This window comes from Hypomesus transpacificus, chromosome 2, assembly GCF_021917145.1.
Source record: "Hypomesus transpacificus isolate Combined female chromosome 2, fHypTra1, whole genome shotgun sequence".
Lineage (NCBI taxonomy): Eukaryota > Metazoa > Chordata > Actinopteri > Osmeriformes > Osmeridae > Hypomesus > Hypomesus transpacificus.
The window spans coordinates 12,698,365-12,712,065 of record NC_061061.1 but is presented as its reverse complement, the minus strand read 5'-3'; the positions used below and the strand labels follow the sequence as shown (position 1 = coordinate 12,712,065).

Here is a 13,701-nt window from a genome sequence, read left to right as displayed (position 1 = left end):
GGTTCAAACTTTAAATGCCTCTAGAAAGGACCACGTGAATTCTGGTGTCTGTGTCTCGTTCTGCATTGTGGCTGAATCAACAGGTAAGATCTCTCATTTGTCATTTTTATCATCACAATGTCTATGCACGTGCAGCGTGTGTGGTGAAGTAAATGTCGCATTGTTTGAATGTGATACTGCTCCAGCATCATGGCAATCACGCGCAAACCGCTGCGCAAATGGGCAGCGTAGCCCATAGACATACATAGACGCAGACATAAATCTATGGCGTAGCCTGGTCAGCTCTGCTTGGGTTATAATGACTGTGATTGTTATAGGCCATTAGACCCCTGATGAAAAACATGGACATGCCATTGATGACTGTGCTTTGTAAGTAAAGGCCGCAATGTAGCTTGATTTTAATTCAAATTATGTAATTAAGTGCGATTTGATATTTGGCTAGGCTTGGCTTAAATGAACTAAAATGTGCATACTGTGCCATAAAATGCTGTACTGGTAATTGTTTGTTCATCTCCTAGCTGTAGGTCTGTTGGTCTCACAAGTTCTCTCATGGCCAAGTTCAGGTGAGAGAAACTCATGAGACTTAATGACTTCAGAGAGTATTTAATAGCTATCCATGCCAACTAGCTACAACCAGTGATAACTGCATGTTTTCCCACCATCAGTCCCAGGCCAAACCCAGCAGTGGTCCTCTGGTCCTGGGGCCTTATCATGAATAGCCCTGGGCTAAGAATATGCAGTGAAAAAGGCCTAATAGAGAAACAGAATCTGTGGCCATAGGCTTCCAGGTCCTCCTAATGAACAGGGTTACTAAGAGCCACTCAGACAGGTACAGGTGTACAGTTACTGGCCACACAGGTGCATGGAGGTATAGCGGAGAGGTGCTGGTTACTGTGGAAGGTGAGAACGCTGGGGGAGGGTGGGGGGTGCACCTTAGCAGACTAGAATTGCCTCCCATACCTGCCTCCTTGGACTCTCACATTCACGGTGCCTGAGGTACTGGTGATCTCCAACTGACTAGAAAACCCAGACTACGCCACAACCCCGATAATTAAAAAATAAATCCTCACTCCGAATGAGAAATTGGTCCTATCATGTCTGACAGTTAGGCGTGTTGGAAAGCACTCACAGTCGCAGTAAGTCGTTGATATCATTTGCTGTTCTTAGTTCAGTAGTTGAGATTTGTCTTGTGTTGGTGTTGACAGAGAGTGACGTGAGGCCTACCCTGACGGTGGAGCCGTCTGACGGCCAGGTGTACGCTCGGGACACGGTCACCCTGACGTGTCAGTTACCTGGCCACCCGGGCTGGACTTTGTTCTGGTACAAAGACAGGCAGGAGACAACACCTGTCCAGGTCAGTCCTAAAGGGACAGGGAGGTGTCTGCCTGAGGGACAGGGAGGTGTCTGCCTGAGGGACAGGGAGGTGTCTGCCTGAGGGACAGGGAGGTGTCTGCCTGAGGGACAGGGAGGTGTCTGCCTGAGGGACAGGGAGGTGTCTGCCTGAGGGACAGGGAGGTGTCTGCCTGAGGGACAGGGAGGTGTCTGCCTGAGGGACAGGGACACCTGTCCAGGTCAGTCCTACAGGAACAGGGAGGTGTCTGCTGTAGACTTGGCACTTCTGGTTTATAAAAGTAACATGCATGATTGACATTCCTTAAGAATGATATGGATTTCAGACCAATGATTTTGACCACAAAATAAATCCTCTTTTGAATTAAACACAGGTTAATTACCATAAGGCATATAAAGAATCGCATTTGCATGAATATGAAGGTTACAGGTACCTGTGTGGATGTGTGTGTGTGCGTGGCGCAGGTACAGGACTGTGCTGGAGGGGAAAGCAGTGCGGTGTACACCCTATGGAGGACCGCACTCACACACACAGGCCAGTACTGGTGCCGGGCAGGCAGGGGAAAGCCTGTCAACTACACTGAGTACAGTGAGCCAGTCGACGTGAGTGTCATCGGTGAGGGCATGACATCACGATGGACAGCAACCAGGAATACGTTGTGCTTTTGTGCTCAGGAGGAATAACTCTTTCATTCCTTTGATGGGTCTGCTCCCCAGAACTCTTCACCTCCGTGACTCTCGTGGCGTCTCCGTCCCGCGTGGTCAAAGAGGGTGGGGCACTAAACCTCACCTGCAAGGCCGTAGTTAACGACCCGTACCATGGGCACGACGACTGGCTGCCGATGGTTGTCATGTTCTCCTTCCTGCAGAATGGTCGGCCTGTTGGCCAGGAGTCCGACATGACGATGTACTCCATCGACAGGATCCAAACCGGCCATGTAGGCAGCTACAGCTGTGTTGCCAGAGTAGGCAAGGTCAGACAGAGGAGCCCAGACATACAGATCAGCCTGGACAGTGAGTAAACAGTCAGTCACCACTGCCGGTATCTCGTTAGTTGATGTACGTAGAGAGGGAAACACCTAGTCCTAAAGAGAAATGTTCCCTCAGGTTTGCTTTTAGCTGTGCTCTGCCTGGTGGGCTGAGAGTTGTTTGCCGTGTTGTGTCCTGGAGCGTGTTGTCAGACGAGTCTCTGACCTCTTGCTCCACAGAACTTACGCTTTATCTCATCATCTGCTTCGGGAGCTTGCTCATCATCTCTGTGGCCCCGCTGACGTTTCTATTCAGGCGTTATGGAGCCAGACGTAAGTTGCAGCCTCGAGCAGGAGTGAGCAGCCTCGATCGCTGACCTCTCTGAACTCTCTGTTGTGCTTGTTGGATCTCACAGTGTGGAGGCTCCGTCGCTGGAGACACGAGGAAGAGAGGCAGGGCGGAGAGCCCAGAGCAACACAGCAGCCAGGATAGGGGGCGAGGCGGTGCTAGCATGTGAGGCTCAGTCCATCTGCTTCCTGCTGTGGGCTTCATCTTATACACCTTTGGGCAAAGGGATTTTGTTTTAAACCACCAGGCGGCACTACATTGCTATTCTTAGCATCAAGTTGACTTTGAAATAAATTGATCACTCAGCTAGAAGGGACTTTCAAGCTCTTCCAGTCATGAAATGATTTATAAAGTTGTGTGTTGGTACGGAATTGATGCAGATGGGTTCATGTTCATTTGAGGTCTAGAAGAATTTGTGGTTACCTTCTTTTAGACGAGCTCCTCTGTAGATCACATGACCTAAGTTGTCACAAGGGTCAGGGGAGCCTTGACACCTAACTTGACGGGGATGCTTGTTTACGGTCAGTGTGCTGAGAAGGTGCGACGCATGGAAGCGTGGAAAGAAGGAGGGAGGGGGGAGGGAGGGAGGGAGGGTGAGAGGGGGGGAGGGGGGAAGGAGGGAGGGAGGGAGGGTGAGGGGGGGGGAGGGAGGGAGGGAGAGAGGGAGGGGGAGGGGGGGAGGGAGGGGGAGGGAGGGTGAGAGGGGGGGAGGGAGGGAGGGAGAGAGGGGGGGGGAGGGAGGGAGGGAGGGAGGGAGGGAGGGAGGGAGGGAGGGAGAGAGGGAGGGAGGGAGGGAGGGAGGGAGGGAGGGAGGGAGGGAGGGAGGGAGGGAGGGAGGGAGGGAGGGAGGGGGGTGAGAGGGAGGGGGGGGGGAGAGGGAGGGAGGGAGGGGGAGAGGGCAATGCAGACATGGCATATTTACTGTCTTCTCTAGTAAGAGCCCATGTGTGAACTGCAGTGCGTATGTAGGTTTATGTAACCTCCGGCCTTCAAGGCTCAAAAGCCTAGGACTTGCCTGATCCTGGCGGCTGACACGGAGGTGTGAAGATAGGGGATGTGGCGGGGAGGACGGAGCCTCATGTCGGGGGTGCCATGAGGTGAACAAAGACACACTGTCTGTTGCCAGATTTGAATGTTTGCTGTCAATCCAGCGATTAGGAGTGGGGGATTTTGAGCATGTTTTCTTTGCACCGTGTTCTCCATGTTTGTGGGTTGTGTTGACCTCAGAAAGAGCCTTTGATTCTGTGGTCGCGGTATTAAACAGTGATATAAGTAACGATGTGTGAGATGTTTTGGCCTTCATGTTAACGGCGCCACAGAGTCTCTCCTGGACTTGTGTGATGATACTCTCATCTTGGGTTAGGGTTAGTAACGCTAGGGTTAGGGTTAGTAATGTTAGTATAGGGTTTGGGTTAGTAATGTCTTGGAGTTAGTAAAGATCTTTTGTGACCAGAACGGCTTTGTCTTTTTTGATCAAACCAATACGATGTCAAATGGGGAGAGAAAGGACAGAGGGCAAAGCAAAAACGAGAAGATGAGAGGAAGAGAGAGTGATTGAGAGAGGGAAAACAGATGGGAAGATTGAATTTTGGAGTGAAAGAGGAGGAGTACAAGAGGAATCTTTTTTTTTTGTGGATGTCTGGAGAGAAAGGGAGCCTCTCATACACCTCACAGCTTGAACTTGGCCCGGGCTGCGGCCTAGTCTCGTCTGCACAGCAGGGGCCTTTCCTGAGGAGCCTGCCCAGGGGAGGGGCACCTGCTTCAGCCACAAACACTGGTCGAGAGGAGGTTCTAGAGGGTGAAGGGAGGGGGGGGGGGGGGGGCAGTTGGATGGAAAGACACTCAGAGGTTCCAGGAAACGGTCTTGTGCTGGATTTATGAAACGCTCAGGTAACAGAGAGCGACGCTACCGAAAGAAAATATTTGTCTTCTCGCCCTCCCTGTGGACGAGAGGAGACGAGGAAGACAGCGTCCATCTCAGGGCGAAAGGTTTCTGTAGAGCAGGAGGACAGACGTTATGGTTGGAGCAACTCTGCCGGCGCTGTTAACTACCAACACAAACGCACAGTTTATGGATTGGCCAGCCTGTCGACTGAGACAATATTTTCCACCGGTTTGGTTGGGTTGGACAAACACAACGTGTTTGAAGTTTATCAAACACTCAGTCACCCCAGCAGACCTGAGGGAGAACTTAATCATTTGATGTATGGAGTATTAGAATATACTGACACGTCCTCGCCCCCAGCCCTGTCCGGCGTGGAAGCGGCCAACACACGAAACTTAACTGCCACCGCTTTTAATATTCCCACTGCTGCAAAATGTCTTTTTTGGATGAGCTGCATCTTTACATAAGTTCAGCCCTCCGTCTTCTGTCATTTTGGTATGGGCTACGGCTCCAAAACACACCAAACCACCAAGACAACCGTCACTTTCTGCGGCACACAGATGTTTGTTCTATCTCAGCTAGCTCGATGCCTGGCCCTTGTCTGCAAATGTTCCCTGCTCGCTGCCGCAGAACGCACAGTTGACTGACTGAGTGTGTGTGTGGACGTGTCTGAGGGGAGAATGGCCGTTGCATCAACCCAAACAGCAGAGGCACCCCCTGCTGTGTGGCCGCCCAGAGCGCCGGGTAGTAACTACTGGGAACGTTACGCTCCGAGGTAGCCCAGGTAAATGGAAACACATGGAGCCGTGGTGTAAAGGCTGCAGGTTCAGAGGCTGGGTGGGTAGAAAGGGCTTGCCTGCCTCTGGTACACGGGCCTCTTGTCTGCAGTAGGAGAAGTCTACCTACGCCCAGGACAGAAATAGCCTATTGTCCGTCCGATGGCCCAGTTGGTGTTCCTCTCCTGGGTGTCCACCTCTTACCACCACTATGAGATTTTGTGATTTATTTGTATTTTTGTGGTGGACATTCTCTTGAGGTAACGCCATGATTTACAGAACCTTTAATGTCCCTTGGATATTGGTGCGTGCAGTCCGTGATAATACTCTGCAGCTATAAACATGATCATGTTTATAACCCCCGTTATGTGATCTTACTAGACAGAGAGAAATGTTAATCAGAAATGGAATATCTCACCTGGGCCTTTTACCCTTTGACATTGACTCATACAATAACTTGACTTTATGTAAGAGGAGATGTGGATTGGAGGAACAAATGTTTGTCTCCTCAATGCTGACAAATGTGACGGCAGACACAGCCAGCAGCAATCTGGCACAGAAATACTCTTAAGTATTTTGTTGTTAGGGCAGTTCACTGCTGTATTAGATCAGGATAGTTACGCAGGAAAGGATGACCTTCAGGAAATGGCCCAGGCCAGATTTGAACCTGGGACCCTTCAGTAAGGCCTCAGCCCATATGGTACGACTCTACCCACCAGGGTGCCCCCAGGAAAGTCCCACACAGCACAGCTTTCTCTGCAGGTTCTCCATTATTCTAAATCCTATCGCCCTGATTTTCATTGTTTTCCTTTATGCACCTTCCACCTCTGCCTCATTTCTGACCGAAACCCCCCTCCCCCCTTAGCCCCCCTCGAAACCAAACGGCCACCCTCTCCCCGCCGTCCCCACAAGTCAACTTCGCTCCTCTCTGTCAAACAACAATATTTGCTCCTCTGCGTCAGAGACCAGCAGGGTCCTTGATACAGTACAGTACAGCCTTTGAGCCAGACCGAGACACAGACTGAGACACAGACAGACGGCTGGGGAATACCTGTGCTGAAGCACAGACATGCTGACACAGACACACTAATATAAGTATGCAACGCAAACTGTTGGATTTTTCACTCTGCACTTTCTTTGAAAAGGTTGCTCTGTTCTGTTCTTTCTAGTCCTCTCTCCTTTTATCTGCATCAGGTTTTTTCTTCTTCTCTTCCTCTGGTATCGCTCTCTCCGATCCTCCATGGCCGGCTCCCTCTCTCTCTCTCTCTTTCCTCCATGGCCGCCTCTCTGTCTGTCTGTCTCTCTCTGTCTCTCTCTCTCTCTCTCTCGCTCTCTCTCTCAAACACCTGTGTTTGTAATCACCATGTTCAGTTCCACTGTGTTCTCCTCAGAGATCTGAAGGAACCTCCTCCCACATGGGAGGAAAGAGCTCTTCACACACTCAAGTAGAAAAAAAACGTCTTTATTCAAGGTTATGTGTATATATATATATTTATATTATGTAATATTATACACATCAAACGAGGTATAAACAGCTTTGTCATTGAGGCCATGCAGAACACTGCATAGTTCATAACTAAATCAATCCCAGAACTCAACATGCAGGTAGTGATAATAAAAACGTCTGTTGTTTAAAGCTTTGGGGGGCCAATGTGAGGACTACTCGACCCCTTCATTATTTATTGTGTCAACAAACAGCTTTCTGCAAAATATCATAAACATGTTCCAACCAGAGATGACCAGTTTCTGTTTAAAAGCAAACATTTTCTTTGATGATATTCCAAACTGTAATAGAGAAAGCTGAATGCTTGTATATGCTTAAGCCCCTAAATTCTAAAATAACATACAAACTTGGCTCCCCTGTTGTTAAACTAGTCAAGATTCTCCTCATTTACCCAGTGTCCAAAGTCTGATACGAATTTCATTTCAAACTCTGTACATTCAGTGAGGTAACTTAAATGTTATTTTGAATTGATGAAAAGTAAGACCCAAACTAATGTTGGTCAGTACTTCATTACCAGTGGCTTGATAGTCCTATTAGGATAACTGTTGCTGGTCTGTTATTAACACGAGGCACACAAATTATTTTGGAGAGGATGTCCTTCCACTCAGAAGTCCAATAAAGCAAATCCATTTCCAATTTCTTAACAGGAAATATGGTCCCATCACAAACATGAGTATAAAGTGCTATCACTGGGCTGGTCAGTGTCAACCAATTCCAAACTGTGCCCTGGCCAAGGAACAACTCAACAACTAGCAAACTGTCCTTTGTGTTCCAGCACACACACACACACACTGCCTTTGTGAAAAAGACGATCCAACACACACATGCACACTCAAACTGAAGTAGCTGTTACACGCGTGCACACAAACACGCTCTCTACTGTAGCGGGCTACTCTTGCGGCAGATCTGATTGGCTGAGTTCTGCTTGCGGCAGAGTTGATTGGCTGAGTTCTGCGTCTGTCGGTTCCGTCTGCGTTTACCGGTGAGCAGCGTGTAGAAGAACGGGTTGACGCACGAATTCCCGTAGGTCAGCCCCGTCAGGATGCGGTTCACCGTCACCTGGGTTCCCACCGGGATCGTCCGCAAGATGTCCGGCTGGTAGAGAGGGAGCAGCTGCCAGATCCAGAAGGGGAGGAAACAGGCCCAGAAGGCCAGAACGATCCCCAGGATAAGCAGCAGGACCTTGGGCCTGGGCGCTCGGGGAGGGTGGGCCGTACTCCCGCTAGCCCAGGCAGGCTTGGTCTGGGACACCCAGTAGAGCCGGCCCAGAGTCGCATACAGAGCCCCGATGGCCAGCCCGGGGCCCAGGATACTGGTACAAAACAGCACGGTGAGATAAGCTTTGGAGCTCTGCTCGTCCCAAGCCGGCACGCACAGCTGGCCCTCCTGGTTCTCTCCGTCCTCCAGGTGCAGGGTGATCATCATGGGCAGGCTGAGGGCCACTGCCAGGCCCCAGGCCAGGCCCACACGCAGCAGGCCTGACGAGTTGGACGAGGAGGTGTGCAGGGGATGGGCCACGGCCCGGTAGCGGTCCAGGCTCATGGCGGTGAGGGTGAAGATGGAGGCGTGCATGGTGAGCAGGTCCAGGCTCAGGAGGAGGCGACAGCCGGGCTCCCCGAACGCCCAGTCGGACGCCAGGCTGTCGTACACGATGAAGGGAGTCGTGAAGAGGTAGAGGAGGTCAGCCAAGGCTAGGCTCAGCACCTGCAGGTGGAGGGACGAGGAGGAGGAGGACGAGGAGGTGGGAGAGGAGGAAGGAGATAGGGAAGGGGAGGAGGAGCTGAACAGACAGGAGGGTAACGGGAGTCTGACTGCCAGACAGCAGGCTGGAACTGCCGCTGTGCGTCTCCTCCTTCCAGTCCTGCGTCGGAGGAGGAGACCCAGGGTGTACAGGTTTCCTGCGATGCCCAGGAGGGAGAGCAGGGACAGGAGGGAGCAGAACAGAGCGGTGGAGGCCAGGCTGGGAGACGGAGAGATGGACGGGGAAGAGGAGGGGACTGAGGCGTTGAGGAGGAAGGCGAAGGTGTATGGAGAGGGACTTGGAGGTGGAGAGGCCGTCGTTTCCATGTTATTATGTCAGGTCGGAGGTGTTTCTCAAGCTGTGGGGACTTGCGTGAATGTCCAAAAGACAAAGTATTTGTCTGAATTGATTAGGCAGGCTAAATATGGTAGGGAGTTTGGAGAGAGAGGAAGAAAGGAAGAAATATGGTGGGGAGAAAGGGAAGGGTCAAATCGTGAATATTCATGTCCATAATTCTTAAAGCCTGCATTCAGCTCAGTTGATTAGCAGAGGTGCAGAGAATATATAGGTCTAATGACTGGAGCTGCAGACTTATCTCTGAAACTGTTCATTGTTAAAGGGAGTAGGCCTAAGCTTTAATAATGTTAAATAGTCATCAACGCAGTTATTCATCTGCTGCCTACAGTGACATCAGTCATAATTGGATTTTCGGAACGGCTGAACCTGACAAAGGTCTCAAAACAGAGAAGGTTTCCTCGTGTTAAGGTCTCGCGGTAGGGCAGCAATTTCATGGCGGCAAAAAAGTTTGAACGAACTATAGTCTACAAACACGGTTTTGTGCCTTAAGTTTAGGTGACATGAACGTTGACTCTTATTTGGGCTGTCTAGATTTATGTACTCGCACACTCGTGCGCACCGGGTCACGAGAATGTGAAGACTCGAGCATCACGCTGTCACCACATTTCTAAAGCAACAGAACATATTCCTCACTGGTTTATGAAATTCCACAGACTGCTCTTGCTGATGCAGTTCACAGCCTTTGAAAAAGTGAAAAAAGAGGCAGACCTTCATTTCTAGGAATCTTTTTTAGGAATTCTCAACGAGAATCAATAGGCCTATAGGCAAACCCATTCAACACGAGTGAGACTTTTCACAGCTAGAGCCTTTTATCTTAGATTCGTCCCATCTTGAAGTTTAGTTGTCATGATGACGGGTTGTAGTAATTTAATCTGCCGGAGACATCAAAGCGGACACAGGAGTTAAAATTGTGGCGTGCAGAAGAAACGTTAGAATACATGACACATGGTGACCCGCCCGGTGCCAAGGTTAAGAGCTACTGTTGAACTGTAGACGGGCAGCAGAACCCCCGTTGTGGCACGCGCCCCGTCGGGTTAAACGTGTCTCTTTAAATTACAAATGTGCTAGGCTATATCTCTTACACACGGTTATTCCATTACTACTGTTGTTATATCAATGGCATTTTTGTTTTTAATTCGTTGGCCCCTCTGTTGGTTTCTCCGAAGCGTTAGGTTAAGTAGGACATCAAAATTCGTGTTTTGTCATTGAACCTAAAATATTTGCCCACAAATTATAAAACCATATTTTCCACTGAGAATAATAGCTATTTTGTCTTTGCTATTTGTAATCAAAATGTAACTTTTAATGTAGCCTATATGGTGTATGGTTGCTTATTGCCTACTATATTTAATTGTTTCATTTAATTACATAAATAGCCAAAAAGGCCGTCCTAAATTTTGACAGACATTACGGCAATTTTGACAAGCAGGTTAGTTTAGTTAAAATGTGATATTCATGAGCCTTTTAGATGGGTCCCTTCCATAGCCTATCATGAAACATGCCAGGTTCATGTAATTAATTTAAAAGGGTGTCTCTTTACCTTAGAAAATGCTAATTCCAGGTGTAGTAATAGATGATAATCCATGAAATGTTCACGTGGCGAAACATTTTTCCGAGTTGAAAATCATTAAATATATTGAGTATTGCTCGGCCACGAAAAATGTCTTATTTCCTCGGCTCTTTCAGTCGCATTTCACAGAAGCAGCAGGTTAGCGTGTGCGACAAGCCTGTTGGATGATACACAAACTTCAGCAGATCTCTTCTGTTCCTCCCGCCGTGCTTCTCTTCTGGTCGCTCGTGTCTCTGATGTGTCTACGGAACAGCGGGAGAGGAGGGTCGAGGATACTTGTCTGGTGAAGAGAGAAAGGGGAGGGGGTTTCCTTCGCTCGTCTGTGGAATTGGATATTGTGTGCTGAGATCTTTTTGATTTCACTAGATTTGTTTTCTTTGTTAACCTCTTTCGTTTCTAATAAATGTCATTCTTTGAAGTTGCCTTCTTCAATCTTAAAACATTAGATGTTGTAATAAACATCTAATTGTGTCTATTTCGATGTCTTATGTCAAAAGTAGGCCTATATTTACACTTAAAGCAGAATTTATCATTGGAAGGGCACAGCAGTTGTCCTCCTATACATTGCTTTGATAAATATTTCCGATCAGATATTGTGCGTTTTCAAAATGATCTGCTCCGTGAGGTCTTTGCCGTAAGTTAAAGTTTGAATGATCAGTGTATGAACAAGCAAGTACCATGTTGGATCTTGGATGGATTAAGATATACAGTAATCAATTCAATACTTGTTGATCTTGGTCCAGGTCTATATAAATTTACTGGAAAAGTTTCACTCAAAACGAAAAAGATTTGACCATAAATGGTCCCTGCTCCCCATAACCTAGTCAAAGTTGGAGAGCAGGGAGTGTGATATATTACCCAAAGGTCTTATGATGAAAACCTCTCATTTATCATGATAGGACTGCACTGCTGGATGTTGTGGTTTGTGATACCAAGCGGGGGGGAATTCGTTCGGGATAAAATTATAATTTCTTTGAAATGACTCAAAATCATTGGAGGGGTGAAGACAAACAAATCACAATGCAGTGTAAGATGTAAACTGTTCAAGAAAATGACTTTATGGTTGAGATTCATTTATGTTAAATGATAATAATAACAATCTACTGAAGTTGGTTCAAGACCTCTTCCAGTAAAACAAAGACCCATACAGTTGGATGTGGGCTTTCTGGTGGAATTTTCACCCATATGTTTCTGTAATCATGTAGTCAATCCGCTTGATTGGGACCGAATCTATCACGCTTGCACCAGTTCCTGTAGGCAGAGCATAGCGGCTGCTTCCAGTAAGACTGTGGGAGTGACTCACGTACCCAGTCAGACCAGCGGGAAGGAGCGATAGTTGGACAGACGGGCTGACACGCCAGCGAGACGTTATTTGCTGTCATTTCGTGGAGCGTTGCAATTACTAACGTTGGCCCTACAACTTCGACCCAACGTCAATACCACATCTACTGACCTTCCCTCTCTCTCTCTCTGGTTTACATGGTGATGGGATGTACAGAATGAGTTATTGAAGATCAATTGCGTCAGTTTAATAAACCTCTTTGGACAACATTTTTCCATGTTAGTGGGAGACCCACAAAGAGTTGCTATGCCGATGGGTCGTTTCAGCAATCACAGTAACAGTGAGTTAGGTCTGGCCACATCTGCTATGCAGGAATGGAACCCACAACTTAAGGGATGCCAGGTCCATGTTTAAGGCCTGGTTCCTACTGATTCATCAGTAGTGATGTGGTCAGCTTGTGCCTGTGTTGCTTCAGGGTGCTGTGGCCTGCCCAGTCACGTGCTCCTGGGTCTTCCAGACTGACAGGGACAGGCAGTAAAGAGGGGAGGGAGGGAGAGAGGGCTGGGGGAACATACCTATCTCTGCAGGGTGTGAGGAATTTGAACAAATACCTGGCACGGGCATGCCAAAATAGGAGGATGGGAGAGGGGGGGGGGTAGGGGGGGCAGGGGGGGCAGGGGGAGGATGAAGGGGTACACAGGCACATAAACAGACAGACAGATGGATGAATTACACGGGACAACTAAAAGAGGAGAGAGAACTTGAGATGAAGGGCGCTCCTGGGTCACTGAGAGAGACAGACAAACGGACAGGCAGGCACAGGGCCGGCCCTGGGCAGGCATACAAGGAAACGGAAAAAGAGGGGAGGCAGGGGTGAAGTCTATGTTACAGTTTACGAATTTGAACTGGGGTTGAAGAGACTCAGACAGGGAAAGGAGAAGAAGGAGGGGAGTGATAGCGGACAAGCTCATGTGATTTGTTATGCATGTGTCCTTCAGTCGTCTGATATTTCGTGAACTGGAGACCACAGAAGCACTCCATGTCTATTTCCCAAGATAAAGAACTGTTATTTATCCAATAGACCCTGTCTGTGTTGCCTATATGAATGCAGACACTTTATTTAGTGACAGAAAACGGATGTATGACAAAATATTCAAATATTCATCTCTCCCAAACTGCAATGTGATCATTCATCATTGGCAGGGAATACGCTGTCTCTTGAAAGCTGTGTTTTAGTCACTGACCAAAGGAGCTCAAGATTGACTGCATGGTTTGAGGTTGTTGAAGCCATATTCATGATGTGCCTACTCGTGTTTTCTATGACACCAAGTCATCAGTCTTTTCTCTTTATTGGTGACATGCATTAAATTAACTCACAACATAATCACTAACAGCTCCCTAACCTGCCCCTCCACGTCCTTGCTCTCTTCATTCATTATGTTAATTATTTTCTTCAATTTCTTGACCAACTGACGGACAAATTGCCCACCGGTACTCTCTTCTTCCCGTAGCCTTGATTAAAGGGGCGGACGTTTTCCTGCGAGTGACAAACAGTTTTCGCGTCCGGCTGATTAGCAGCTTGCTATGAGTTATTGATTCTTGAGCACAGTCTTGTGTTTACAGTCCAAACAACCCGCGTCACTTTCTCTAATGCGCCAATATAATGCAGTCTCAGTTCCCTTTTATAGTACTGATTTAGAACAGGGGTATTGCCCTGGCCATCACTTGTTTAGGTTGGAAGTTTGACACAAAACGACAGGATCCCCCTCCAAGCCCATATATTGTCTGAATGAATACCCTTATTTAACATTACATCCTTTGCCCACATGAAATCCCACATTACCTAGGCCCACTGAATAATAACCATGAGTTTATTTCTTACTATATAGATGAATGAACAATGTGACTTTAATTATAGA

At 48.1% G+C, this 13,701-nt stretch overlaps 1 protein-coding gene across 1 annotated transcript; it reads right to left on the bottom strand.

Moving 5' to 3' along the window:
- Window positions 1–7,708: 7,708 nt before the first annotated feature.
- Window positions 7,709–8,919, bottom strand: uts2r3 (urotensin-2 receptor 3). Its single transcript, XM_047033659.1, has 2 exons — window positions 8,645–8,919; window positions 7,709–8,536 (listed from the first exon to the last, which is right to left on the bottom strand). Exons 1-2 carry the CDS (start codon window positions 8,897–8,899, stop codon window positions 7,709–7,711), a joined length of 1,083 nt encoding a protein of 360 aa, XP_046889615.1. The 5' UTR covers window positions 8,900–8,919.
- Between the last annotated feature and the right edge of the window lie 4,782 nt (window positions 8,920–13,701).